General features: G+C 38.1%; 1 protein-coding gene across 4 annotated transcripts in view; it reads right to left on the reverse strand.

Moving 5' to 3' along the window:
* Window positions 1–25893, reverse strand: part of ptprnb (protein tyrosine phosphatase receptor type Nb) — a 28812-nt gene extending 2919 nt beyond the window's left edge. The window contains exons 1-19 of one of the 4 annotated variants that reach the window (XM_053497749.1): window positions 25654–25893; window positions 20175–20225; window positions 18521–18631; window positions 18161–18266; window positions 15365–15488; window positions 14915–15242; window positions 9945–10082; window positions 9799–9833; window positions 9367–9647; window positions 9097–9183; window positions 8393–8472; window positions 7568–7632; window positions 4555–4758; window positions 4122–4370; window positions 3846–3993; window positions 3541–3614; window positions 2979–3056; window positions 989–1108; window positions 704–870 (exon numbers count right to left, since the gene is read on the reverse strand). In XM_053497749.1, coding sequence (XP_053353724.1) covers window positions 704–870; window positions 989–1108; window positions 2979–3056; window positions 3541–3614; window positions 3846–3993; window positions 4122–4370; window positions 4555–4758; window positions 7568–7632; window positions 8393–8472; window positions 9097–9183; window positions 9367–9647; window positions 9799–9833; window positions 9945–10082; window positions 14915–15242; window positions 15365–15488; window positions 18161–18266; window positions 18521–18631; window positions 20175–20225; window positions 25654–25732 — 2525 coding nt within the window. In that variant the 5' untranslated portion in view covers window positions 25733–25893. Of the gene's footprint in view, window positions 1–703; window positions 871–988; window positions 1109–2978; window positions 3057–3540; window positions 3615–3845; window positions 3994–4121; window positions 4371–4554; window positions 4759–7567; window positions 7636–8392; window positions 8473–9096; window positions 9184–9366; window positions 9648–9798; window positions 9834–9944; window positions 10083–14914; window positions 15243–15364; window positions 15489–18160; window positions 18267–18520; window positions 18632–20174; window positions 20226–25653 lie in introns of all 4 variants that reach the window. The other 3 variants (XM_053497748.1, XM_053497753.1, XM_053497752.1) reach the window with 3 other exon arrangements.
* Window positions 25894–26871: the final 978 nt, after the last annotated feature.

Raw genomic sequence — 26871 nt, forward strand, 5'->3', positions numbered from 1 at the left:
CTGCGCAATTGCCAAGTCTTTATCTTATCATTTTTACATTTAACTGAGATATAAAAAAAAAATCTTAAGACTAAAATCATGTCACTATACTTAAAACATTTAACAGAAGTATGTTATAGGAAATGCGCAGGAAATAAAAGTTCCGTTTAGACCAATGTGTATAACTGAAGTCATCCACCCTAAAAGTAAAAAATGCTGTTCGTGCATGCAGGGGTACTTCAACAGAAAGATATGAACAAATTGAAAGATGCATAGTTCAGAACAAGAAAGGGCGAGGATGGGTGAGATACAGAGAGATGGGACGGAGAAGGAGGGGGATTTAAGGCGATGGAGCGTACCATCAGCGTTGCTCTTGCTGCAGCCACACCTGTCCGTGCTCATTTTTGTGACTATGCAACTGGAGTCAGATTACTAGCTGCAAACCACAAAAATGACACAGACAGCTGTGCAATACCATGGGCCCCGCTGCGCTCCATCGCACTTGGAGGGAAAGAAAGTACAAGAAACAGAGAGAGACCAAGGGCAGTGGGATGCAGAGATAAGTGCGATGACAAAAGACATACAGTGAAAACCAACATAAAAGACGAATGAGGATACAGAAAGAATGATGTCTAGATGACCCAACTGACTATGAAGAAAAAATAGAGAACATGAGGGCTTATAGCAAGGGGGCATATGTTTGCTGTAAATGTACATGCAGTACCTGCGGAAGTCCAGCAGAGGGCGTGTGGAGGTTGGGATACCCTGTGCAGGCCAGCTCAGAAAGTGGAACTGGGTGAGAGTGCGTGTCTCCTGCGACTGCACATTTTTCAGGTAGAAGCTCCGTACTAGGAAATCATTGCACCAGATGTGCTCGGACACCAGGTTCACCTGTGCGTGATGTGACATTTACGGTCAGCTTACAATTTAATGGAAAAGATAAGTCTGCATAACAACAAGATATTTATGCAGATTTCAAAACCCATCTGACGAACACGAACACATCTACCTCATAGATGTGGTAGAGGGATGAGCCCTCATCAGGCCAGTAGCGATCACACTGCTTCTCTCCGTCCTCAACAAGCGCGGTCATCATCACAATCACAGTACATCCATTCTCCCAGACCATCTACAGTAAATTACACGAAAAAGTAAAGCACACACACATTGCTCTGCCTTTCTACTTAAATAAACACTGAACATACATCAGTGCACTCTTTCCATATAATCATCGTCAATTTACCCTGATACACTAAGCTGGGCCATTTTTGCTTTTAGTATAAAAATGATACAAAATTGGATCCTATACAGAGTACAAGAATAGCAAAATAATGCAAAAGATCGGTGGTGTTATTTGTATTCCACAACCAATGATATGGGTGCTACCAGCGTGAAGAGACGGGTGAGAATTCTGAAATTCTGGGGTTTAGCTGATTTTTTAGCAAAAGGATGTCTGGCACTAATTAGCTCCTTGTTTGTTTAATGTAATTGCACAGCACAAAAGATTAGACTCAGAAACTATTAGCTAGAACTACAGAATTAGTTTAATGTGAAACACCATACAACCCCCCCCCCCCCCCCCAAAAAAAAAATAGAATAATGCTTGACAGTGTGTATTATTTGAGTTACAGTACGTTTGTCTTGCTTTATTATACGCACTGAAGAATGCACATAATCCCAAGCTCTATTTCTTATATGCCTCAGTCTCCTTGTTAGGTAACCATCTCTTCTCTTTATACTTCACAACACATTATATATTCATATATTCACAGCCACAACGAACAGCATGATGTTGCTCCATAGCAATCACTCTGTGCTCCATTTCAGCGAGTTCACCTCATCATTTTTTGGTCGGTACTTCATTTGAATGAAATCCTAGTGAGAAAAATATCACCCAAATGTCACCTTTTCATACTGATGAGGAGAGGTAATAATACCTCATATGGTACCGACTCTGCACTGATTTTTACATTAACCATTACCTTATCTTTGAAAAAGGTAATCACTTGCAGTTTTCTAAACTAGTTAATAAATAATCAAATACGATTAGGCAGATCAGGCAAATCAGAAGATGCTTAAAAATTTTTCTGTTTTTTTATTTCTTTCATTTGCTGCAGGTGTACAAATGATGGCACGCCATATGTCTGTCTGCCCTTTTCTACATTCAAGAGTTCAAAGGTGCCGATGATCGGCTAGTATCGCTGTAACAAAAAATTTTGCATCCTTGGCTCCTGAGAGAACAGAATGGCTGTGGCATTGTCAGTATACCTAAAAGGGTGAAGGCTTTTCTGCAACTCTCAGGCACCCGTATGTCTTTCTATAGTACTACTTACCTACTAAGTCATACATCACAGTCTTACTCACACACCAAACTTCCATAATTTGAAAACTGGGTTAGCTGGGTAGCTGGGTTAGAATTAACACATTTTAGATAGAATAAAAAAAAAATAATAATAATAATAAAGTGGTGTGATTAGGAGTGCTACTGGGACATCCACTCAAACCAGTACTTGTAAATCCAAATCGTCTTTTGAAGACCAATTGCATGATTGCATCTCACTGCAGTGATATCTTCCTAATAATTTTGTATAGTGGTTAAGACACCACACTGGCAATGTGAGTGTAATCTTGGCCCAAATTGTGGCAAAATGCTCCATAACCTTAATACACCAAATACACATACATTTATAGATTTGGGGGTTGAAAAATAAAGGAAAAAAATCACTCTAAACAATTTGAAGAATAGCAGTAAAATAGCAGTTAATTTTCTGTCTTTATGAAAAGATGTATTGAATTAAAAAAATTATAAATCATAATTATCAGTTTGTCCCTGACGAGCAAGCCAAGAGTGGCAGCAAGGACTGAAATTGAGCTGGAATTCAAAACAGCAGGAATGCACAAATACACATAATGAATATCCTACTGGTTTCAACTATTAGTACCTAAAAGCACTTTTTGGCTTTTCTATTGCTCTTACATACTTATAAACACAGACTGACCTGCCAAAAGTCAGAGATGGTATGCGAGAGTGGTCCTTGGGTGGCGATGTACGCTGGCATTCTGGGGTCGTGTTCAATCTAAAAGGTCAAAAACGAAGCAAAAGAACGTGGGTCAACGCGTTCAGCTCCTTCTGACCCTAGAATGTGCCTATCACCATGGCAACAAACTATTCATGTGATCAGTGCACAGGGCGACTTAACAGATGATCCGCTCTTGCTACAACGGAACAGCGGGGATTCCGCTCCACCTCCGTCCAGAGCTACATCAATACACTGTAGCCATGGCAATGGCAAGACGGGGGATTCCGGAACCCAAGACACACTGCCATGAAATAAATCGACTTTGTCACCTTGGCAACCAAGGGGGGGGTGGGTGTGTGTGTGCAAGTGTGAAAGTTTTAGTTGAAGATGGCAAAGGAAGAGCAAGGTTCACTGTTAGATAAATGAGACTGTGTTCTGAAGACACGCTTAATGACTGTACAGAGGCAAAAAGTTCCTTTTTAGGACACAAGACATGCGCATGATCATAATTAGCTGTTTACATGAAAATGCTTTAACCTACTATGGTGCTTGCATTAATGTAGTCAGCTCTTGAGGGGTTAACTTCTGCCTTTAGTTTCACCCGAGAGTGATCATCTGTAGGGCAAAAAAATTGTACACAATTAACACCTGCAGAATAGCAGAGTGAATTAACGTATATCTACTAAAAACATTCTGTACTAGTGGGATTTATTTACACATTAAATAGTTAGGGGAAAATATGGTTTTCTATGGGGCACTGGTGGTACAAATGCATGAAAGAGGATGGGAATTTGCTCCAGTGGGAATTCATTAAGATGGGGAAAATATATGCCACCGAAGCCTTACATGGTACAGAGTCAGGACAGCGGTTCTTTTTAATGTTTGATTCATTTTGAGCGACAGACACGGTACTGGGTTCTGCTTGGTAGGAGCACAATGCTTCCCACTCCTTCAGCAAGCGATCCTTATTCTTCACGTGGTCCTCCATATATGCCTACAGAAAGGAACACAGAGAGGGAGAGAGAGAGAGAGAGAGAGAGAGTGTATTTGTGCCTCTTATGCATTTGAGAAAAAAATTGGCATCAAAAGTGAAAAACATGGTGATCCTGCCTTTGTGTTTACCAGTATCATGTGGCCAGTGGAGATGTCCATGTTTGACTGCGCTGGCTCCTCACACCAAGATGGAGTGCTGCTGTGTGAGCTGGGGCTGGCCTGTGGGGCATCACTGAACTGAGACGATACGCTACTGACCCTCGAAGTATCCGTTCCGCCTCCTCCTACTGCACCTCCTGTCCCGCTCCCTCCTGTAGAGACCCCACTCTCTTCCCTTCCCGAGGAGGATTTAGCAGCCATGTGCTGCCTACAGAGATCCTAAAAGTGAGGCAAACAAAATAACTAGAAAGGACGACTTGACAAATTTAAGTTCATTTACGTTCATATTATCTTAGAATGGTTAATAATACAATAAGAGAAAAAAATAGTATGTTGTTGATCATAGTTTTCTTTACAACATCAAATATAGTTTAGTTTAATGCAGAAATTGCCTACAACTTACCTGGTACGCATAGTGTGTGGCACTGCCTGCCTCTGGACCCAGACCTAACTTCCTGGAGGCCAGTTGTTGAGCATGGCTACGCAAACATGCAATAGTTAATGAGCCCACTAAGAGCCCACCCACACAAGCCGCGACCACAAACATAAGAAACACCCACTGGGTGCTTTTGCGCACACGTGTTGCCACTGGCATTCCATCATTTTTCTGCAAGGAAATAAAAATAAAGCAAAAAATGAGGAACAATCGAACTAGAGTATGTGCATTATGTGTATTGACAGGAATTTCATCATTTTCCCTGTGTTCAAAAGGATTGGTAGATCTATACACTAAAATCATTATTATGGCTCATTCTTTATTTATTACATTTTTTATTTTGTATTTGCTACCTGTTGTGGTATCAGAAAAATAAGATACTCAAAAACACCACTTGGCATTGTACACTGTGTTGTTAATTATTTGCATGTAGCATGGCTCTGTCATCTTTAAATCTTTATACATTTTAAACACAGTTTGATGGAACTTTGGCTTAACTTATAAGCATGTTTCAAATAACTCCATTATCCCTTCTTTTTCTCAGTAAGAAGATTCATCTCATCATCCTTTGTCTTTGTAATCACTTATATGCCACATAATCAGCAGACACAAAGATGAAGATGAACAACGCTGCGGTGTTCATTTAAGGGTTGTGTGTGAATGTTACATTGCTACAATGGACCCTCAATCAAGCTGTCAAGACTATTATTATTTCTCACAACTGCATAGACCTTAGGTGTACATCGTTTTTGAAAAAAAAAAACAAGTTAATTTAGTGAAACCAATCGCATGCAAATTATAGCTTTAATAATGGACAAGTATGCCTGGACCTCTTTTCAGTGGTGGAATGAGTTAACTCCTCGTTCTAGCAAGAGACCACCCAGGCAACTCTATTCTGATGGAATTTGAGGAGCGGGAAAGCGGGAACAGGAACACACACACAGGACAGACCGAGCATCTCAAAAGGAGGTTGCACCTCCCACCCTGTTGTCTGGGTTACCATGAGGCTCAGTGGGGGCAGCAGTTGCTATGGTAACATCAGAATGCCTGATGTAAGCCCATCGGCCATCAAAAGCGACAAATAAAGAACAAGAAAATGTGAAAGATTAAAGGGGACGAGAATGAGAGACAGGAGAGTGCCATCAGGTCTATTCTGTAGCTCAACTGCTTCTACAGCCGTATAATTAATAACCTACTACTAATCATTCCTAGATCTGAAACTCCTTCTGTATCCTAAGCTCAAGATATGCTATCATTTTCTATTTTTGCCTCTCTTTTGGTATGAGGCAGACCACACAGTAGTCGGGGCATTACATCACTGTGCTCATGGCAACTGAGCTGACCTTGTCGCCAGAGCAACCGCCTCACCTGACATCACTGTCTGTGAAGACACTGCACTAAAGTGAGGTGCGTGCACTACAGGATTCCCTTACCTTCTTCCAAGAATTTGCTCTTGTTTTCATTTATTTGATTAGATTTATTCACTCATGACTAAAAAATATTATACAGATCCTTGTAATTTAACCATATATTAAATATTTGTTCTTAAATATATATTTATATAATTTAAAAGATAAGGATAATATAATAAAAATAAAAATAATAATTAAAAAGAAAAAAAGAAGAAGAAATTAAGGAAGGAGGTGGATTATATAAATATAGTTTATATATTGCTAATATTGGCCTACTACTTTTAGAGTCAAAATATACAGACCCAGAAAATTATGGATTATATAGTATGATTTTATATTAGCAGATTTTATATTTTTATGATTAGCTGATTAGCTGGTTGTATTATATATAGTAAATTACTGAGAAAGGTATATGCATGCACACACACACACACAGACACACACACACACACTATATTAAGTTGAGCATATAGATTATTATTTAATTTAATGGGTATACTGTTAAACATCAGAATATAAAAAATTTATATTTTATGAAGTAATAATAATCATCATCATCATCATCATCAATCATCATCATAATAATAGTAATAATACAATCTTCCTGCAAACAGAGGGACTTGGTTCTTGATCTTAATCTACAATTAAAGCATTAGGAAAGTTTATTATTATTTTTTTTTTAACCCACCTGTACGACACACACAGTCTCTGCGTGTGGACTGTCCCCGTCCGCGATGGACACAAACCCGAGTCGGTGGACAAACGTAACGCCCTCGAGCGATATTTAAGTCGATTTTCCAGCCTCATCCTCTGGTTTCTTAGCTGTTGTAACCCGAAATCAGACACTAGACGAGACGAGGTCGTCACCGGGGACGGTAATAAACCAGCGAAACGCAACACATCGCGCTGGAACAGACGAGCTTGCGGGACGCCGAAGCTCAGCCGCGCGCGAACGAAATCCCGCGCGCGCCTGTCAGTTTGACACTTATGAAGTCGTCGTCATGGCAACAGAGCGAACGGTGACGAGGCGGGATATAAAGGAGGGGAGGGGGCGTTAATGGCTCTTCAGAGCAGCTCTGTCAGGGTCTGAATGACACGAAATAATGCGACGAGAATAAATGAAGCGAAAATACTAACTGTAGACAAATGGTAGCGTTATTTATTTAGGTGTGTTTTTAAAGATAGCTGAAGATTCTGCCCGAGTTTTAACACGTGATAGTTCCAGTCATGGCAATGGGATTTTACCATATTTCATCCGTGTGCAGTATTTGATATTTGGGTCCAAAGCAGCTCTGCTTTTGATCATGCCAAAGACATGGAGCATCTTGCGAAGCTTAGGATGTGCCCCTGTTCTCGCAGACAGATTCAATGAGCTCATCGCCATCATTCCAGGGCGGTATATTGGTCAGACAAGGTGGTAGGAATAGCCCCAAGATTACGCTGTTACACATTTCCTATCATGGACTATGCAAATGTTCATGCATATGTTTCATATGAATACATTAAAATGTGTTACAATAGAACCTTAGCATTTATGTCTAAGCCATGTGTAGACGCTGTAAACATACCTCTCCAACACCTGCCTGCAGCACATTCAGGCCAGTTTCAGACTCTAGAAAGTTCTTCTCAGCCACTGCTCAAAATGACAATAAAGAAATAAGATGACATCAAACTAGAGCTAAACGACGAAGAACGTTCAAGTCAAACCAGGATAAATTTCTCACAAATAGAGGCATGAAGACTTCAAGCACAGCACAGTGATGAGTCTCTTAGCCGCAGTAAAACATTAAAAAGGGTCAAACGTTTTTAAGACCGCACGTCCGTGAATGACGATCCCGGCTGAGGTGACTCAGAGCCCACTGCAGTCTTTCCCGGTGAACATTCAGTAAGTGGAAGACATAATCCTTAAAACTCGACGCATAATTTGATGCAGAAGAGACACATCTGTCTAATGGAACTGTTTACGGACACTATTTGCAAATTACAGGGATTGGGCTGGGAGTCATTGACACATTTCCCAATTCAGTCCTTAGCCATTTCCACATGTTTGGGACTTTAATTGGGTTCAGACATGAAGCAGGCCGTCCAATCATACCTTCATGGTGTCCAAGCATTAGTCAAATACTAGGGGAAGTGCATTAGTGTAGCAGGGGATTACATAGAGAAATAAAGGTAGTTTTTACACTCATAACTGTTATTCTGTTATTCTAATCAAAACTCCCGGGTTGATTTAAAAGCCCCTCATAGTTCTAAAAACACTGCTGGATAATGATTAATAAATACAAATACAAGCATTTGTGTCTAGCTTCACAAAGGTAATCTTTCCTATGGATCTAATGTTTGCTTCAATATTTGACAGAGAATTGCCATCATGTTCATTCATCCACACTTACCAGCCTTCTCTGCCACTTCAGCATTTGACAGGTTCTGGCTGTTTGGGCGAACTTGGAACGTGAGAGCTGGACCTACCACGCTGCAATTAGAAGTAAACAGTCATGCACCAAAAACAAGCACAAGATACAGAAACGCAGGGGATATGAGGTTAGTGGCAGAGTCAAGGATCAAAGGGTCATAGATGAGCTTGATTCATGCCATTCATTCCGTGTCACCACATGGTTCTCCACAACACTGGGGACCCTATGATAGGCCTCCACCTCACCACAGCTTGGGAATGGGATACAAAAGCTTTAGAGGGTCATGGTTATGGGGAATGTGTTGAGTCATCACTGAGTCAAATCAGTGGTCTATTTATCCCAAATTGACCCATTAAACCTCTTTACAGTGGGAAAATCATAAAAGTTTTTTTCTTACATAAGATTTTATGTGCATAGCTACTGAAGGTTTAAATCTGTTTGAAAAAATCATCTTTATATTACACTGACAATCTTCACATCTTCTTGAACTAAGAGTGACAATGTTCAAATAAAGGGTTTAAATGTGGACTGTGGAAAATACAAAACAAAATAGTCCTTTAAAATTCGGGCCATCTCTTATCTGCACACACTTGCAAGCGGTGAGGCTTTGTGTGTCTTTTTGTTTAAATGTTGTTTATACTGTTAACAATCAAACTCTCTCCTGAAATAGTAACTGATATTACCTGATGTTTATAAAAGAGCCAATGGTGAGATGGATCCTCTTAGTCAAGGCCACCAAAAGACGAACGCCATCAAACAGAGAGAGGGGACTGCAGAGACACACATAGACGTGCCACATACAGTATCAACACTACATAATACATAAAAAAAAAACACAGACAAAAACACAGAACAATAATCCATCCAATATGAAGGGATTTATTGCCATTAAGAAGAATGGGATGGATGAATGGAAAAGGTACAGTGATGAACACATATGGCAACGGCTATACCTCTTGTTTGTAACAATATATCCATATTCTTCTTTGTATTTGGTTTGATTCTTTGCGGGTGTTGTATTGGGGACTCCTTTCCACCCCTTTTCCTCTACCTTCCACCCTTTTTCCTGTTTTAGCAAAGCTGCAGGAGCCTCTACACTTGCTTCCTCTTTAATATCATTGCTTTTTGTAGATCCATCAATGTCTGGGCTCTCCACAACAGCAGAGGAAGTTGAGGAGATGGCTGGAACTGGAGCTTTTTGTGCCCTGTGGGTCATTTTACCCTCAGAGATCATCTTAGAAAAGAAAAGACAAATTAAAGTGAAACATTATTGTGGCCAGTCATGACCTGTAATTCATAAATGCACAGCCTTCATTTAATAGCTATACCCTCCACGATACACAAGGAACAATGCAAATATATATCTACTTGCATAAGAAAGTTACCAGTTTCTGTGCAGTTGATGAATCGACAGTATGATCTATGGAAAAAAGAAAGAGTTACTACTGTGCTCACACAAAAAGCATGCAAATAAAAAAGGTGATTCCCTAAATGAACAAGTTAACAGTAATTAAGAGTGTAAGCGGCTCACCCTGATTCTGTGTGTTTGGAGGTTCATTCTGCAGAAGATCCAGGACAGTAAAGAGACGTTCCATCTCTCCAGGGTTTAGATGAGTCAGATCAAAGCCATGTTGCAGTAGCAGCTCATTCAGACTCTGCTGAGTAGGGTCTGCACAAAACCAGTCCAAACTCAAAAAATACTAGCAATTTACATTTTTTTTTACTGGAGTTTTGCTTTATGAATTTACTTTGTATTTTGAATGCAGTGTGCAACATAGTGGCCAGTTCATGTGTGAAAACATTAGCTCATGCTCCTAGAACAACTCTTTTACAGTTTAAGTCAACATAATATGTCAACACAATATGCCAGAAAAAAATACTTTGATGGGATAACATTTAGCAAATACAGTATAGCTGATTACATTTTATTGCCCCATAATGGTGCTGAGTGTAGACTTGACCAACTGAAGCAACATCAGATCGCAACAGTGTCTCGAACAGTGGGCATGCCCATCACTCTGGAATGGGGTTAATGACCTTTTACCAATCTCAAAAATCCAATGGTTACGTTACCTAGAAATTTTTTTTTCTGATTAGCTTCACCCCAACCCAAACCCCAAAAACGGCTGTTTTTTTGTATGGTCACACACTTATTTAATCTTGTCGCATTGTGTGTGGAAATGCAAACTTTCACTGATAAACATAGCAATGATTTCTACTGTCAATGTTTATAATGCAACATCACCAAGCATTTTATTATTCATCAATCATGATTTTATTTGTCCACACTTTTAGTGTTCAGTACTACACTTTCAGGCTACTGACAGGTTCTAACCCAATTCTAGTAATTTCATAATTCCTTAGTCATTTTCTTTGTTTCATTTTAACAAATAAAATGGCACAACTATCTTAACAATAACATTTGTCAAATTCGTTTTTTTTTTTTTTTATTTAGCAAGAGCCCAGGTTTTGAGAATTCTAATAGCCAGGACTGTAATTTCTGTCAATAATCTTAAAGTGTGTGGTGTGTGGTGTTTTATGTTGTAGACATCTTTTAGTATACAGAGGCTTAAAGACTGATGACTAGAGGTGCAACAATTAATCAACATTGTCTATCAAAATTTATTTAACTAATCAAATAAGTTTACAATGATTTTCATTGTTGATTCGTTGATGACACCAACGCGCTTGATACTCGTGTGAAGTGTGAACTCTTCTAGAACTACTAGAGTGATGTGAATAATAGCGTGATGGCAAACACCTTCACAAGCAAAAATCTCACTCTTAACTCGAGCAAAACAGCCGCTAGTGTCAATGTGAGAGGGAAATTCCTTGTTATGAAGAACGCAAAAGTCAGGTAAGTGAGAAAGGATTCATACCTAAAGAGAATGTGGATAATTAGTGACTGTTGCTATGAGTGTTTTTATTTTCAGTTCTCCTTAATTGACCATTCACACACACACACACAAACACACACGTGACTTATTGCTGCCTGTTGACCTCTGCATGAGTGTTTTCTTTTTCCATTTCTTAAACTGTTGAACACTCCTTTTTTTCAGCTCATAGCATACACACAAAAATTAGTCATATTCTCCTTAAGTGTGAGTCCTTTTCCCATTTTCCTTGCTCTCGGGCCCTTCACACTTCACTTCGCTTGACCCCACTCACCAGTTCACCACGTTCTTTCACCATAGACTCAATCTCAGTTTTCTTAACATTTCATCTTATGTCCAATAATTGTCATCCTATATCCTTAATAGTTAAATTTTTTTGCTGCTAGTTTGCGTTTACTTCATTTAAAATTTAGTTTCATCAGGAAAGTTTATTAAAAAAAACTTTTTTCAATTAAGTATTATCTTGACTGTTAGTTACAACATGCACAAACAACCTCAAGCTAAATTTAAAAACTAGTTGCTAAATAATCGCCGATTAATCGACTAATAGTTCTAATAATCAATAGATTAATCGATTATCAAAATAGTCATTAGCGGGAGCCTTACTAATGTCTAAAACACAATCTAGAAAATGTAATCCATGAAGTCTTGCACGGATATTAGGATTTTTAATCTTCTAATGTTGCCCAGTCAGATATTCATTTCTTTAGTATCATTGGCAGGACTTATACAAATTTTGTTGGATCTAATGTCTCCCTAAATTGAGATTGAGTGGTCAAATTAGAGCATCACATCAATTAACGCAAATAAAGCAGGGCTAGCGTACACAACGATACCAATACCACAATGTTTCAGTAATAGTATGCAGATAATGAACCAACATTCTTTTCTTCCATAAGTTATAGCAGACTGTATTCCTAAGGATTACAGGTAAAACCTAAAAAATTAGAATATTGTGCAAAAGTTAATTTATTTCCGTAATGGGAAAATTAAAATGGGAAACTAAAACAGTGGAACCTTGGATTACGAGCATAATTTGTTCCGGAAGTCGGCTCGTATTCCACTCATAAACCAAATTGAATTTTCTCATAAGAAATAATAGAAACTCAAATTATTCATTCCACAGCCCAAAAAAATACATAAAAATAATTAACACAAAATATTAAGTAAAAAAAAAATTAACCTGCACTCTACCTTAAAAAAAAAAAGAAAATATATCCCGACAGATAAGTGTTTCCGTTTATGCGCGCATACGCTGTGTTTGTGTGTGTGTGTGTGAAGCCCCTCCTGTCCCAAGAGAGAGTGTGTAAACCGGTACGCTGTCAAATTACGCTCATGCACATCCACACTCTCATAAGAGAGGGTGAGGGAGAAAATGGATTTTTAACCATCTAATAAACCTTTATTACACAATAAACCTTTCTTAAACCGTTTTGTCGGAAATTTGCAAGGAACGTCGCTAATGACACTCGGGTGAGCGCATACTAACGGAATCACTTTAAAATAAAACAAATGAACCAGCACTTTACCTTTAAAAAGAATCGCGACAAAGCAGTGTTTCTGTAAAAAAGCAGAGAGTGTATGTGTTTATGTTTGTGTGAAGCAGAGAGGGGGTGCTTCTCACACACACACACACACACTTAAGGCGAGAGAGAGAGAGAGAGACACACACACACACATAAGCTGACACAGGCTGAAACAGAGAGGCTGAGGGAGAGAAAATGGATTTTTAACCTCTAATTAGACTTTTTTTGCTTTACACGCACACACACATGTGTGTTATAAGAAACAGAAAACGTGCGCTGTACACACGCGCTTACAAACACAAAATAAAATATGTTTTACACACGCACGTAGTCACAGTGTTATAGTAAACAGTTTACGCGTGCACGGATGTTGATTATTCCATTGAGAGAGGCGCACTAAGACCCAGCAGGGGAGACGATTTAACCACAATTCCGCAGCGCAAGAGAGAGAAAAACTGTTGGCTCAGTTGTGATCACGTGAAGCTCTGTGTTAAAACAAGAAGCACATGCATGATACATGGTACTCGGTTCTCGTTAACCAAGACCTGTTCGTTTTTCAAATCAAAATTTATTTAAAATCTTTGCTCGTCTAGCAGAACGCTAACAAACCACATTACTCGTAATCCGAGGTTTTACTGTATATGATATAGGCTTATTACATGTTAAGTAAGACAGTTCAAGCCATGATTTGTCATAATTGAGCTGATTATGGCTTACAGCTCATGAAAAAAAACCCAAATCCACAATTTCAGAAAATATGAATATTGTGAAAATTTTCAATATTCTAGACTTAAAGTGTCCTACTCTAATCAGCTAATTAAGAAATAACACATGCAAAGGGTTCCTGAGTCTTTAAATGGTCTCTCAGTCTGGTTTAGTAGGAAGCACAATCATGGAAAAGACTGCTGAACTGACAGTTGTGCAGAAAACCATCATTGACATCCTCCATAAGGAGGGAACACCTTAAAAGGTAATTGCAAAAGAAGTTTGATGTTCCCAAAGTGCTGTATCAAAGCACATTTATAGAAAGTTATGTGGAAGGAAAAGTGTCTAAGAAAAAGTTACACAAGCAGAAAAGGCCATTCAAAAGTGTTGGGGACTTTTACAAGGAATGGACTAAGGCTAAAGTCAGTGCATCAAGAGCCACCATACACAGACGGATCCTGGACAAGGGCTTTAAATGTCGTATTCCTCTTGTCAAGCCGCTCCTGAACAACACACAACGTCAGAAGCGTCTTACCTGGGCTAAAGTAAAAAACTTGGCACCTGCCCACACTGCCAAAAGCACCAAAACCTGGTTCGATGACCATGGGATTCCTGTGCTTGATTGGCCAGCAAACTCACTTGACCTGAACCCCATAGAGAATCTATGGGGCATTGCCAAGAAAAAGATAAGAGACATGGGACCGAACAATGGAGAAGAGCTGAAGGCCCCTATTGAAGCACCATAACACTTCAGCAATGCCACAGGCTGACAGCTTCCATGCCACGCCGTAATTACTGCAAAAGGGGCCCAAACCAAGTACTGAGTACATATGCATACTTATACTTTTAAGAAGTCCGATACATTCTATGTACAATCCTTGTTTTATTAATTGCATGTAATATTCAAATTTTCTGATATTGTGGATTTAGGGTTTTCATGAGCTGTATGCCATAACCATCTCTATTATGACAAATCACGGCTTGAACAATGTTGCTTTGCATGTTATTAAACAATCTATTTTTTTTTGTTTCAACTTTTAAGTTGCATTACTGAAATAAATGAACTTTTGCACGAAATTCTAATTTTTTTGGGTAGTCTTAGACTCAAAGGTGCCTGACTACTGACAAATTTTCTTTAAACATTAAACACTAAATATTCAGCCTCTAGGTATTGTAATAATCAAAACAATAATTATATAATTGTTCCATTATGGATTGCACTTTAAGTTATATTCTAATTATGCTATATATCTAATTATATCTAAATATTTGGGTTTACTATGGCAACCCCCAGAGAAATGGGTCATTCTTTGCAATCCTTACAGTTAACCCACTTCCCAAGTATACAATGGTACATGTTCCCAAGGTGTACTTACCTTCATAGTCAGGCCTATACACCTTGGAGGACTTCTTTTTCTGTTCCTGGCTATTGGCCCTCACATCCTGGGAAATGTAGTCTTTGCTATAATCCAGCGGGAATTCAAGCTCCTGGAAGAAAGGTGAAGTAGAGAGGGGCGTCGCCACCCGGTGGCGAGTGGTGGGCTGTGCAGGAGAGGAGAGCAAGAGGGACATTAGGTCCTGAAAAAGCTGTGTGTCCTTATCCAGAGCATTAGGGCGAGGCCTTGTCATTTTGGAAGATGATGACGGGTACATGTTTCCATCCACCAGGTTTAGAGAGCGTTCCTCTTGATCTTGGTAACCGTACTGCATGGTGAGAATTGAAACAGTTAAAATAAATAAAAATGCATTTTAAAGAAAGCATTGGTTTACAAATGCAGTCAGCCATAGATGTGTGTATGTCTATGCATGCATGCGCATGTTCTAACCTTTTGGTAGGTATAAGGTTCCAGCCTTTGCATGTGAAGTGAGGACTGAGGAGGATCAACAATGGTGTAGTCCATGTAGTGCTGGAGTTTGGGGTTTATCTGGTCTGTTGTTCCTCCAACAGATCTGGCCAAATGAAAAAGAGAATGGATGAAATAGGGTCCACACATTGCTTATAAGTCAATGTGCAATTCATAGCACATTGTGCTTATTTTCACTGAACGTATTTCAGTGCCTGCAAACTTAGCCACAGATCAATCATTGAAGAAAAGAAATGAGAAATCAGATCAGCTTTACCATAGACGACAATGAAGGCAATCATCATCAAGTGAAGGAAATTAGGCACCACATTAACTTTGAGAAGAACAGGGTATCTCTTGCTTGCTGAATACAGCAACATCAAAGAAGCTGCAAGAACATCTGGCACATATTGGTCACCTTCTGCATGTGAGAACAATCTCTTATATTGTTCACATGTATAGCTTATGGGGTCCAATGGCTAGATAGCCCTTTCTTACAATCCACCAAAATATTTAGGCCCACCAAAAACCTTGTGGGAAAAAAGCCTACCAAAAAAACAAAAAGATCACTATAACCACAGTGAAGCATGGAGGTAGCAACATGTTTTGGGGGTATGCTTTATTAGCTAGCAGGTAGAAAGATGAAGAGGAATTTCTTATTCAATGGAGTGGCTTCACCAAAAGATTTGGAACATTTTGGAACAATCTTAGACAGAATTTAACTGATGTGTGAGGTGACCTGAAGAAGGAAAAAATAAACTGATAAGACTGACAAAAACTGACAGACTGAGAAGAAGAGTGAGTTCTGTAATAAAATAAAAGACATGCTTCAACAAAGTATTAGTTTGTTTGGATAGAACATTGATACTAGGTTATTGCACAATGTTTATATTTTACTTTTTTCCTCTAAAATCTTTTTGATTTTTTTTATTTACATTTATGGGCTGCAATTTCAAATAAAAAGTAACACCAGAATAAAAAATTTGAAAGTTATTATTATTATTATTATTATTTTTATGTGGACTTGTTATTTAATGACATCTATATTAATAGATGATTTGGAAGTTCATGATGACTGGCTTATTCACATTGAAAGTAGGAGCTTGGATGTACTGTAGATCTTTAGTGCTATTTTATGTTAGGTTGTACTGGATTTTCTTTTTTTTTTGGTGACCTAGTTCGTGTGGTGCTGGTAGCCATAGGGCAGACCAGAAATTAAATCTTACATGTTTGCGTTTAAAATATTTTAAATATAATTGGCTTTACCTTTTATACAGCAAATTATCCTCCTGTTTGCTTTTGCTGAGGCGGAAGAAGACAGGAGGGAAGGGTTCAGAGTAAACGAATAAAGATGACATTGGATACTTCCCTAGAGATCTTTCTTATAGAGTTATGCAGACATCTAAGAGGATAAGGCTGACTGGTGTGGGCAGTTTTTTTTTTTTTGGTAAATTAATTGGTCTATCAGGGAGGTTAGTCCAGGTCAGCAGCACTGTCAGCAGGAAAACAGACTGTGAGCTGGGTAATGTTTTGTCCCTATAAGAGTGCTTTTACGTCTGGGTGGAGGGGTACATTATGCCTTCCTGTGTACTCTGAATTTACACATTGAAAGGAGCTTGTAATAGAAGCTTATAGAGTTTTAGGATTGATTTCTTGAACTTCAAGTAATTTGCTTGATTTACTGCATGTAACCAATTATGTAAAGTAACCCAGGAACTGTGACTTTTTGGCATACCTGTAGATGTATGCAAAAAACATAAATACATGTTTTTTAAGATATAAACTAAATTCAGGACCATAATAAAACCAAATTATACTGCCTGACCAAAAAAGAAAGTCATACTCATTAAGATTTCGTTCAACTCTCTGTAGCTTTGAATACAGTGTGCATGGAGGTCAATTCATGTGTGAAAATGAATTCTCATTCTCCCGAAACTATTATTTTACAATTTGAGCCTTGGAATACGCCCGTGCCATCTAAGAATGCATTGATGGTATAACCTGGTCATTCAGTATAATCAGGCAGTCAGATGACCTCATTTTATTGCCATATAAGGTTGCTAAGGCTCTACCTGAACAACTGAAGCAACCCCAGTTTCATAACGCTGCCTCCACAGGCTTGTGCGGTAAGCACTATGCATGATGGGTGCATCGCTTCATGCGCTTACCTTTTTACCCTGATGTGCCCATTTCTCTGAAATAGGGTCAGTTTGGATTCATTGGATCACATGACCTTTTTTTTTAAATCTTTATGCTCCCTAGCACACTGTTTTTCTGATTAGACTCACTAACATGTATTCCTCATGGCCACAGAACTGCGCCATTTTTTATGTGGAAATGCTCCTCCTTTTACTATACATACAGACATATACTATACAAACATAGCTATGATTTCTGCTGTTGTTGTTTTTTTTTCAATGCAACATCCCCAAGCTTTAAAGTCATCTCCATTCATGATTGTTTTTTTGTTTTTTTTAATTAACAACATTTCTTCATGGTTTAGCAATAATTTTTCCAGATTTTATTAATGTGTTGGACAGTCTCTAACCCAATTCCAGTCATTTTAGATCTCCCTAAGTGTTGGTCAGGCAAAAGTGTTGGTCTCCCTAAATTCTTTGGTCAGGCAATATACAGTATAGCAAGTGTATGTAAAGTATAACAGTAAGGAGACTGAAGTTAAAATATTAAGATAAAATTAGACCTTGAATATACTGTATGTTTTTATAAATTAAAGACGGGCCAGTTTACACTTTAAATTTCCGTTCTGTTATATCTTACTTAGAGGAGGGAGCATTCTTCACAACAGATGACAGTGGAATCTTCTCAACCAGGCCAAGTTCCTTATCTATGATTGATTGGGTGGCTTCATCCTGCCAGGTCAGCCCTGGAAAAAAGTATGGACAAAACAAATGTCAGTCAAGACAAAATATGCCTACTCTATCACATGTGACATGTGACCTTTGTTTCCATGGTAACATATTTAAATTAAAGCAGATAGAACATAACATTTCATTGTGGCTACACTGAGTGCTGTTCTTATGGAATTAAATACACTTATGAGCCCGAAGGAGTCTCTGTGGTTAATCAGGATTACAGATATAGGATCAAAAAACCATTATGAAAATGTGTGTGATGGACCTTTTCTCATGAGCATTTGCAATAAAGATTGCAGTCTGTCCAGTAAGCCTGCAGTCACCCTGTAGCGAAATCTCTCTTGCTGCTGTGTAAGGCACTGCCCAAACAACTCATCTGGAATTACAGAGATAGCATATACGTAAGAATGCATGCAGATGTAAGGCATATCTTGCATATAATCTTGCATAACTAGTTGTATAAGACGATTTCATTTTGAAGAGATTATGAAATTCCTTACAAAAAACGTCTACTCGCATTTTCTAATTGGTCATAGTATTATAGGGTTGCCAAAATAGTAGCACGTCATTTTCTTTTAGAGCCACAAGAAAGCAGAATGATTGAGTAGAAATCATCAGACGGACTCAGACAGAATTTATTTCAAATACCTTAATAGCTTAATACCTTAACTCTCTTGGTGTTTCAAAATAAGTACTTAAATCACCTATAAAAATAATAATATTTTCATTATAATTTTGTGTCCATTACTGAAGGTACAAATATAGTCTGTGTGCAGCAACGAAACATTAATTGTATTAACAGTGACACCAACCATAAATTAATGTCCAAGGCTGTACAATATATAAAAAACGATTTAAATTATACCAGCATCATGCCTTATTGCTTTCTATTCAACCTATCAATAGCTTTGTAGGCAATAATAAATTTATGTCTTTAATCAATATTTGACGCTATAGGGTTGAACATGATATAGATCACATAATGCAGGCTATACAACAGTCTTCCTGGTTGTTGGAGGAATTCTGAATGGCTTGCTATTTAAAGATATAATAGATGTCATGACTTATAACACAGATTCCCAGCCTTGCTCATGGAATATTACATATCTTGCACATTTTACTGTTAGAGCAAGAGAAAGTGTAGGAAGTGAAAGAACTGTTCACTTTAGAGAGTATGAAAGAAAAAGACAAAGCTTAGAAATACTAAAAAAAAAAACTCAATGTATTGAACAAATACTTAAGAATTGATATTGTTTGAGCCAGTCTTAGTCAAATTTCTTTACAAAAACAGACAGGCTAAAATTTTAAAAGAATTCAACTGCAACCAGTTGCAGATATTTAGACATTGAACACATTTAGACAACTAAGAACACATGCATTTTGTATTGCTTTATACACTGTATACTTGGAGTATTATTGAACTTAAATACCTAAATATACATTTATAGTAATAAATAATTTTCCCTCTCTCCTTAATGGAGAATGTTAAAAAAATGTTATGTTAGGTGCAGTGATGTCACAGTTGCCATGGAAACGCTTTAAGGTCCTCATCAACGGGTAAAACCAGGTGATCATAAAAGGCATTGTTTTGAAGCATAAAACGCATCAGTTTTTTTTAAAGCATTTTAAATACAAAAATGGGCACAAAGAACATAAAAAGCACATGTACAAAAATACCTATAATGGAGTATAATAGTCTCAGCAAATGCTTACAGTTAATTAGTTCAAAGGAAAAAATACAGAAAAATAAAAAGGAAAGTGATTATAAATGTGTTGCAGATTTATGTGAAACAGGACGGACACACAATGCAAATATTTGAAATACTTTTCATTTCCATGAAACTTCCACTTAACAGAAGACCAGTTTAACTATGTATTCAGAATGGAAACAGTGAAACGTTGTTTGCTTGCATACTCACCATCCCAACAGGCCTGCCCACTGGAGCAAAGACCCCCATCAAACAAACAGCCTGGGAGAGAGACAGAAACAGAGAAAGGGGAGAGAGGTAGACAAGTGAGAAAGAACAAACAGAGGGACAAACGGCAGATCACAGAAGCCTAAGTAACCAAAAGTGAGACGGTAGACTACAGATAATTAGCACTGCAGACCAAAGAGAACTGCATGTTTTAGTACATGCGCATGTGTGTGTATCCTAAATGATAAGCAAAATTGACTTTTAAGCCTTTCTGCTACCTGACAAAATGCAGAGTATCTCATTCAACTGGTAAGTGTTAATGACAATCATGTGACTGACCCCCCGTCCATATCGGATGTAAATATTCCACTCAGTAACATAACCTTTAACCTCAGCAACCAAAACTGATTTGCCAGTGGCAGACTTGGCAGGCACTGTCACTCACTCGGCACCATAGTAACGGACAAACAGTGCTTACAAAGGGCATGGTCACCATCTGGCAAAAGCAAACATCTTCAGACCTTTTTATTATAATATGAAATCTGAACCATGGAGATCCTATAAATTTTCCTCCTTTCATAGCCATTCAGTCTGGGCTAAAGTACTGGGATCTTGTTCATAGATGCACACATTCCATGCATAATTAATTCCAAGTACTAAACTTGGTTATGGAGTGGGAGTTTTCTGACATTTTCCTCTGTGTTCTGTTTTTAGACCCTGCAGTGGGCACCTCCTCTTTACTTCATCTCTACTCTTCTGGGCCTGACTGAAGAAGGAAGTGTGTGCGAGAGAGAGAGAGAGAGAGAGAGAGAGAGAGAGAGAAAAAGACAAACACAGAAAGAAAAGATGTGAAAGAAAGATGCAGCCGGAAAAAGGGTGAATGGACAAAGACATTGACAGAAGTTGTTAGAACATCCCCTGGTACCATATAAATATAAAATCCCCTTTTGGTTTATTAATATGTGATGAGCCAAATTTGTAAAATCATGTTTTCTGGCACAGTATCTCAAAATTCCCTAAAACAGTACTGGAGAGATGAAAACTCTTCTTCCAAAAATATTCCCCAACTTGTTTCTTTATTTTTTGTCCAAAACCTCCTATCGATGTGGTGGAGATATGGTTACTGTGAAAGATATAGCATATAATTTACATATGAATCAAACAATTCTGTAAATTTAAATTCGTGGCTTTGTGGTCTTTTTAAAGATTCACAGTTTTTTCCATCCAAGGTCGTGGTTGCAACCATGACACTATGCCGTAACCCCCCCCCACCATGGGGAATATCCATACTGGATATGAGCTGTTTGACAGTAGCACATAATAAAAAATGGTCATTTTGGACTTTAATGGTCAATTACAGAACAGATACTCTGTAATGTACATAAAACTGGGCATTTTAGAAGTTTTGGGCGAAGCATGAAACCATCATGACATCGCCTCTTTCTGTCATATGATCAATCAAGTAAAGATACTTCCTGTCTAACACAGGCTGCTGTGAGTGGTTTCAATATGTTCGAAGGGTTTTCAGAGATTGCTGAAGCCAAGAAAAAGGGCATTTACACACCGTTGTTGCAGTCGCTCTAGCAGTATCAATTGACATAAATACATCACTTAGCGTCTGTGATGCATTCTCTGAAATAGGCTATTATGTTCACTTGGGTGCTATATACTTAAACTATGTGGGATACTGTGGTGATAGCCACAGTATCCCACATAGATGAAGAAATAATAAAAATAATTACAAAACTTAAAATATAAATGAGCGATTTGTGTACAAAAAACATGAGACAGGCTAAACAGTGTATAACTGTACTATGATAGTAGCTTATCCTGTACCAACATGAAACTAAAAACTAAACTTAAGAAGGAGGTAAAATTTTTGTATTGTTTATAAGGTTTATAATGTATTCATGACTTTCAACAATCTTTTAATTAAAACGGTTTTGTGTGGAATAAAAATAACACTTGCCTTGATGCCACTACGTGCTGTTTGATTCACAAAAAAAATCACAAAGTGTGAGTTTGCTATATATTTTTATCTAAACGCAACAAACATATTATTAATACTAACTTGATTTGTACATTGTGATAACACTGTGGAAGATGGAGTTAGACCTTTTTGAAAAATCATTTAACATTTACACTAATATGACCCAAACAATTTTGGCATTTGTACTTTTGAAAACCCTTGTGAATTGAAGACATATGCACAATTTCTTTTATATCAATTCTTCTTGCTTTATTTGTCAAAATAAAAACCACAAATCATTTTGCTGTCAAACTGTTCATATTTAAGTCCAATATGAACAGTATTCATTTAGAATGTTTTGCATTTAGAATGTTTTATTATTTTTTTTGTAGTTTTGTCCGGTCAATAGACCGGATAGCTGTTACCTAAATTGAAAATGGACCAGTGAACCCAAAATGCTTCCCATAGCATAACAGAGCCTTAATTTTCCCTTTAATTTGTCTTACATTTTTATATCTGACAGTATTATAGATAATGCTTGTGTTTTGTACATTAGGGCTATAATGAGGTGAGCACTCAGCAAATGAACAACTCTTAAATGATTTTAGAATAAAATAATTAACTACACTTTTCTAAATGTTCTGCACCACCACCACAGCTTTCAAGAGTAATTCAGACAACCCAAACAGCTGTATAAACAATTGTACACAAAGGCACCTTATCTCACTTGCTTATTTTTACATGTTCACCACCGTTAATGGGCAGTAGACCAAACATATGAAATGTCCAGATACAAACAGATTTATTTTTTCTGCGTCCAGATACAAACAGATTTATTTTTTCTTGGAGTCTGTTTTGTTCCAGATACAACATGTGAGCTACACATTCCTACACTGAAGGTGTGATGGAAGCCAGTGGTGAGTCAGCCAGCAGAAGAGACCAGATTGCAGGTGCAGAGCGCATAAACATAAAGGTATCTGAGAGTCTTTCACTCTCACAATATCACACATACTGTGCACGGCTAACTGGTGTACCATATGCTTTGGGAGTACAAGGCGGGTTCCACAAGGGATTCACACACACACACACACACACACACACACACACACACACACACACACACACACACACACACACACACACACACACAGCTCTTATAGGCCAGTCCTGTATATGTGGGACCAATAGGATTGCAGTCACTATCCATGGTGCTGAAATACGTCTGTATACAACTGTATAGCAATGCCTTGTCAAGGTGAACTGGCCTGAAGCAAACTGTACTTGGATTTAAAAAAATGTTTGGTTTTCCATTTATACTTGGGCTTTTGAATTTATGCAATATGTGTTATTAATTGATTTTTTTATTTTAGCTTTTGTAATTGAATTTGGTATTAAAGTAATCCTGAAAGTCTGAAGTACTGCAGCAACCTCAATGCCCTCACTTCCTGCATCCTTCTTTGGACATAAATACATGACAAACCCAAATACCACTAAGATGATTCAGGTCTGTATGTTTGTTCGGATTTCATCAGTCTTTTAAGATTACTATTTGTCATACTTTGTTGAGAGAGATGAGAAAATGGTCTGTATTTTATTTCTGGCTGTGATAATGTTTAAAGAAAATGACTTCAACCACTTTACATTTTCTATCCAGGCTCAAGCAAAAATAGAAATTAATAATTAGAAACATTCAAGCTTGAGGCAGTAAAGATGGTTTTTGTTCTTTTAGTTTATTTTATACTATAATGACTTACTGTCATTACAGTAGCAGTTCTGTGAGTTTCACAAAACCCTTTGCTGGAGGATTTTTTGAAGTTATAGCATTGTAAAAGTAGTAGATCAGAGATTTTATTATAATGAATTTAGACACTGCAAGAACTCATGAGAACATTACATTACATACAGAGAACATAACGTTTTCTTATGGCCATAGCGGTTTAGTCCTAATCCTGTGAATTTTTATCATATTGCATGTGTATGGAAATGCTCTTAGTTTCACTTTCAAACATAGATATGTTTTTATTGTTTGTTTTTTTTATTTTGCAACATTAGTGAGTGTTTAAGTAATCTCCATTCATAATTTTTTTCCAACCATATATCTTCCAAAAAGTTGATGTATTAGCACTCTCCTTCCAGGGTTTGATAATGTTTTCAAGGGTATTAATCCAGTTCAATTTCAAATAACCAATTATTTAAACCTTCTGAAATGGCCTCTTCTTTGCCAGGCAGTGTATGTTACAATGTGCAAGTTTTGTTTCCAACAACAAAATCAGCAATATTATAAACCTGGCTTTAACCGTTTTGAACAAGATTGTTTATGGCCATATTACATTGCTGATAACCCCAACCTCAAGCAACATACAACCAATTATACACTGGGAGATATGGAAGCCAGTGGTGGGAAACCAGAGTACGCACAGATAGAATATGTAATCCCCATGCACACAGAATGGAGGTCACAGTCGAACCCCATCCATGGAGGTGCGAGAAGACAGTGCTTCTGTAACTCCTAAGCCACCTCACTGCCACACATGATCTTCACAGTTTCTGCGCATTATGCGCATTACATTATCAAACTAAACACATGAGTGGCTGGAACAGTGCTGATCTGCACTGCTGACTTAATGGCTTGCCACGAAACACATCGTTTACAGCTATACTTAAAATCGACACCTTTTCAAAAATATGTATAAACGCACTCTACATGGAGAGACTGAGCACATCACTGGCTCGATCAGCCTTGCTTCACGGATGAGTCATAGTGCATGCAGAAGGGCCTCTGGGGGAAGAAAAAGGGATGCCATCTTTTATTGCAGAAACTCATCTCTTTTTTGCCGACAGAAAATGCAGGGTAAGCTGTATAAATAGCTTGCCTTGCAACAGTTGTTTACAACAACAAAGTCTTTGCCAAGTCCCGGCCGTGCAGGAAATGACACGGTGGTACGGCTTAGAATTTGGATGCATGTTATATTTACAGGTTGGAAGCTCTAAAGATGATGATGATGATTATGATGATGATGACGACAACAAAAAACAACAATAAAAACATCAACAACAACAAAAATAATAATAATGATAGATAGATAGATAGATAGATAGATAGATAGAAAACGTTTTTTCCTGTTGGTCACAGATTTCGACAGCAAGCACTATTTTAATAGCCTCCTGACGTCAGTTCTATTGCATTGGTACAATGGACAGTGCAGTGGGCTGTAGACTCTAAGCTGTCCATCCAGCTGCAGTCACGATAAAGGCATGAATATGGATACAAGAGAAAAAAAAACAACAACAGGAAAGAGTTTGTTTTTTGGTATATTCAAATCCAAAAACATGTATATATAAAATCTAAACCGCAAATCTCATTATTTATGACGTTTCTTCAACTTTAGCCTAAGGATGGTGAGAGCTCCAAGGATTTAAATGTAGGTTACGAGGATTGTTTGTGCGCTCTGGGTTTTAAACGCAAACCCGCAACCCGTGCCCTAAAGCAACTGCGCGTGTTTCATGACGTACCGTATGTAGGAGAAGTGGTCGCGAGCTGCTGACATGCGCTCATCACCCCGAGGAGGATCCACAGGCGCAGGGACTTCATATTCACTCCGGGAAACGCGCAGTCCCTTCTGTCTGTCTTAACGCTCACGCCGACATACCGAGTGTTTACTAGAGGCTGTTAGAGGAGCGATGCGATGCCGCCGTATAGAGAAGAAGAAGAAGAAAAAAACCTCACACACAATCACAACACGATGCTGCGAGTGACTGAGAGAAAGCAGAAACAAGAAGGGAGGGAGCGAGGCGGGAGCAGAGAAACCCCGCCAAAGTTGCCTTGAAAATTCTTCCCTTATAACCCACTTGCCTACACAAGGAAATGAAATGAACTGTAAAGTTGCTTCGCATTGCACATCACATGGCTCGATTAATTCTTAGTTTCTTGCATATTTGTCACACTTACAGTACACGTTTTAGATCACTCATTCATTCACTCCTCCATAGCACTTTATCCTGTATACAGGGTCGCAGGGGGCCTGGAGCCAATCCCAGGAGACTTCAGGGCACCAAGCAGGGTACAACCTGGACAATGGGTGACAATTCATTGGCACACACTCATAAGATAAGATAACATAAGATAAGATAGGATAGGATAGGATAGGATAGGTCTTTATTAATCCCGAAGGAAATTGTTTCTCCAGTGGCTGCATAATTAAAAAGAGAAATAAGATACAATATAAACAGATATAAATAGAATAAAAAATATATAGAAAAAACTAAAGACTGTACAGAAAGGTGTTTGGTAATTGTCTCTTTTATTTTATATTGTCTCTTTATTTATATTGCACATAATATTTGATATTGCATTTAGAGTACTAACTATGGGCAGTTTGGGGACACCAATAAGCGTAATCTGCATGTCTTTGGACTGTGGGAGGATTAATAGCACCCAGAGGAAACCCATTAAGCATGTGGAGAACATGCAAACTCTATGCACTGGGACCGTAAGGCAAGAATCGAACCCGATCAAGGCGACAGTGCTAAGCACTAAGGCACTGCAATTTGGATCATCAAGGAAAACCAGAGTAAATACAAAATAGTACTTATGTGAAAAAGTGATTAAATCTGATTAAGATCCTTAAACAGGCTCATCATGCTTAAAAACCCTCCAATGTAGCTAAATTAAACAATTCTGCATCGAAGAGTGGGCCAAAATTCCTCCACTGAAATGTGACTGACTCATTG

Source organism: Clarias gariepinus, chromosome 6 (genome assembly GCF_024256425.1).
Source record: "Clarias gariepinus isolate MV-2021 ecotype Netherlands chromosome 6, CGAR_prim_01v2, whole genome shotgun sequence".
Taxonomy (NCBI): domain Eukaryota; kingdom Metazoa; phylum Chordata; class Actinopteri; order Siluriformes; family Clariidae; genus Clarias; species Clarias gariepinus.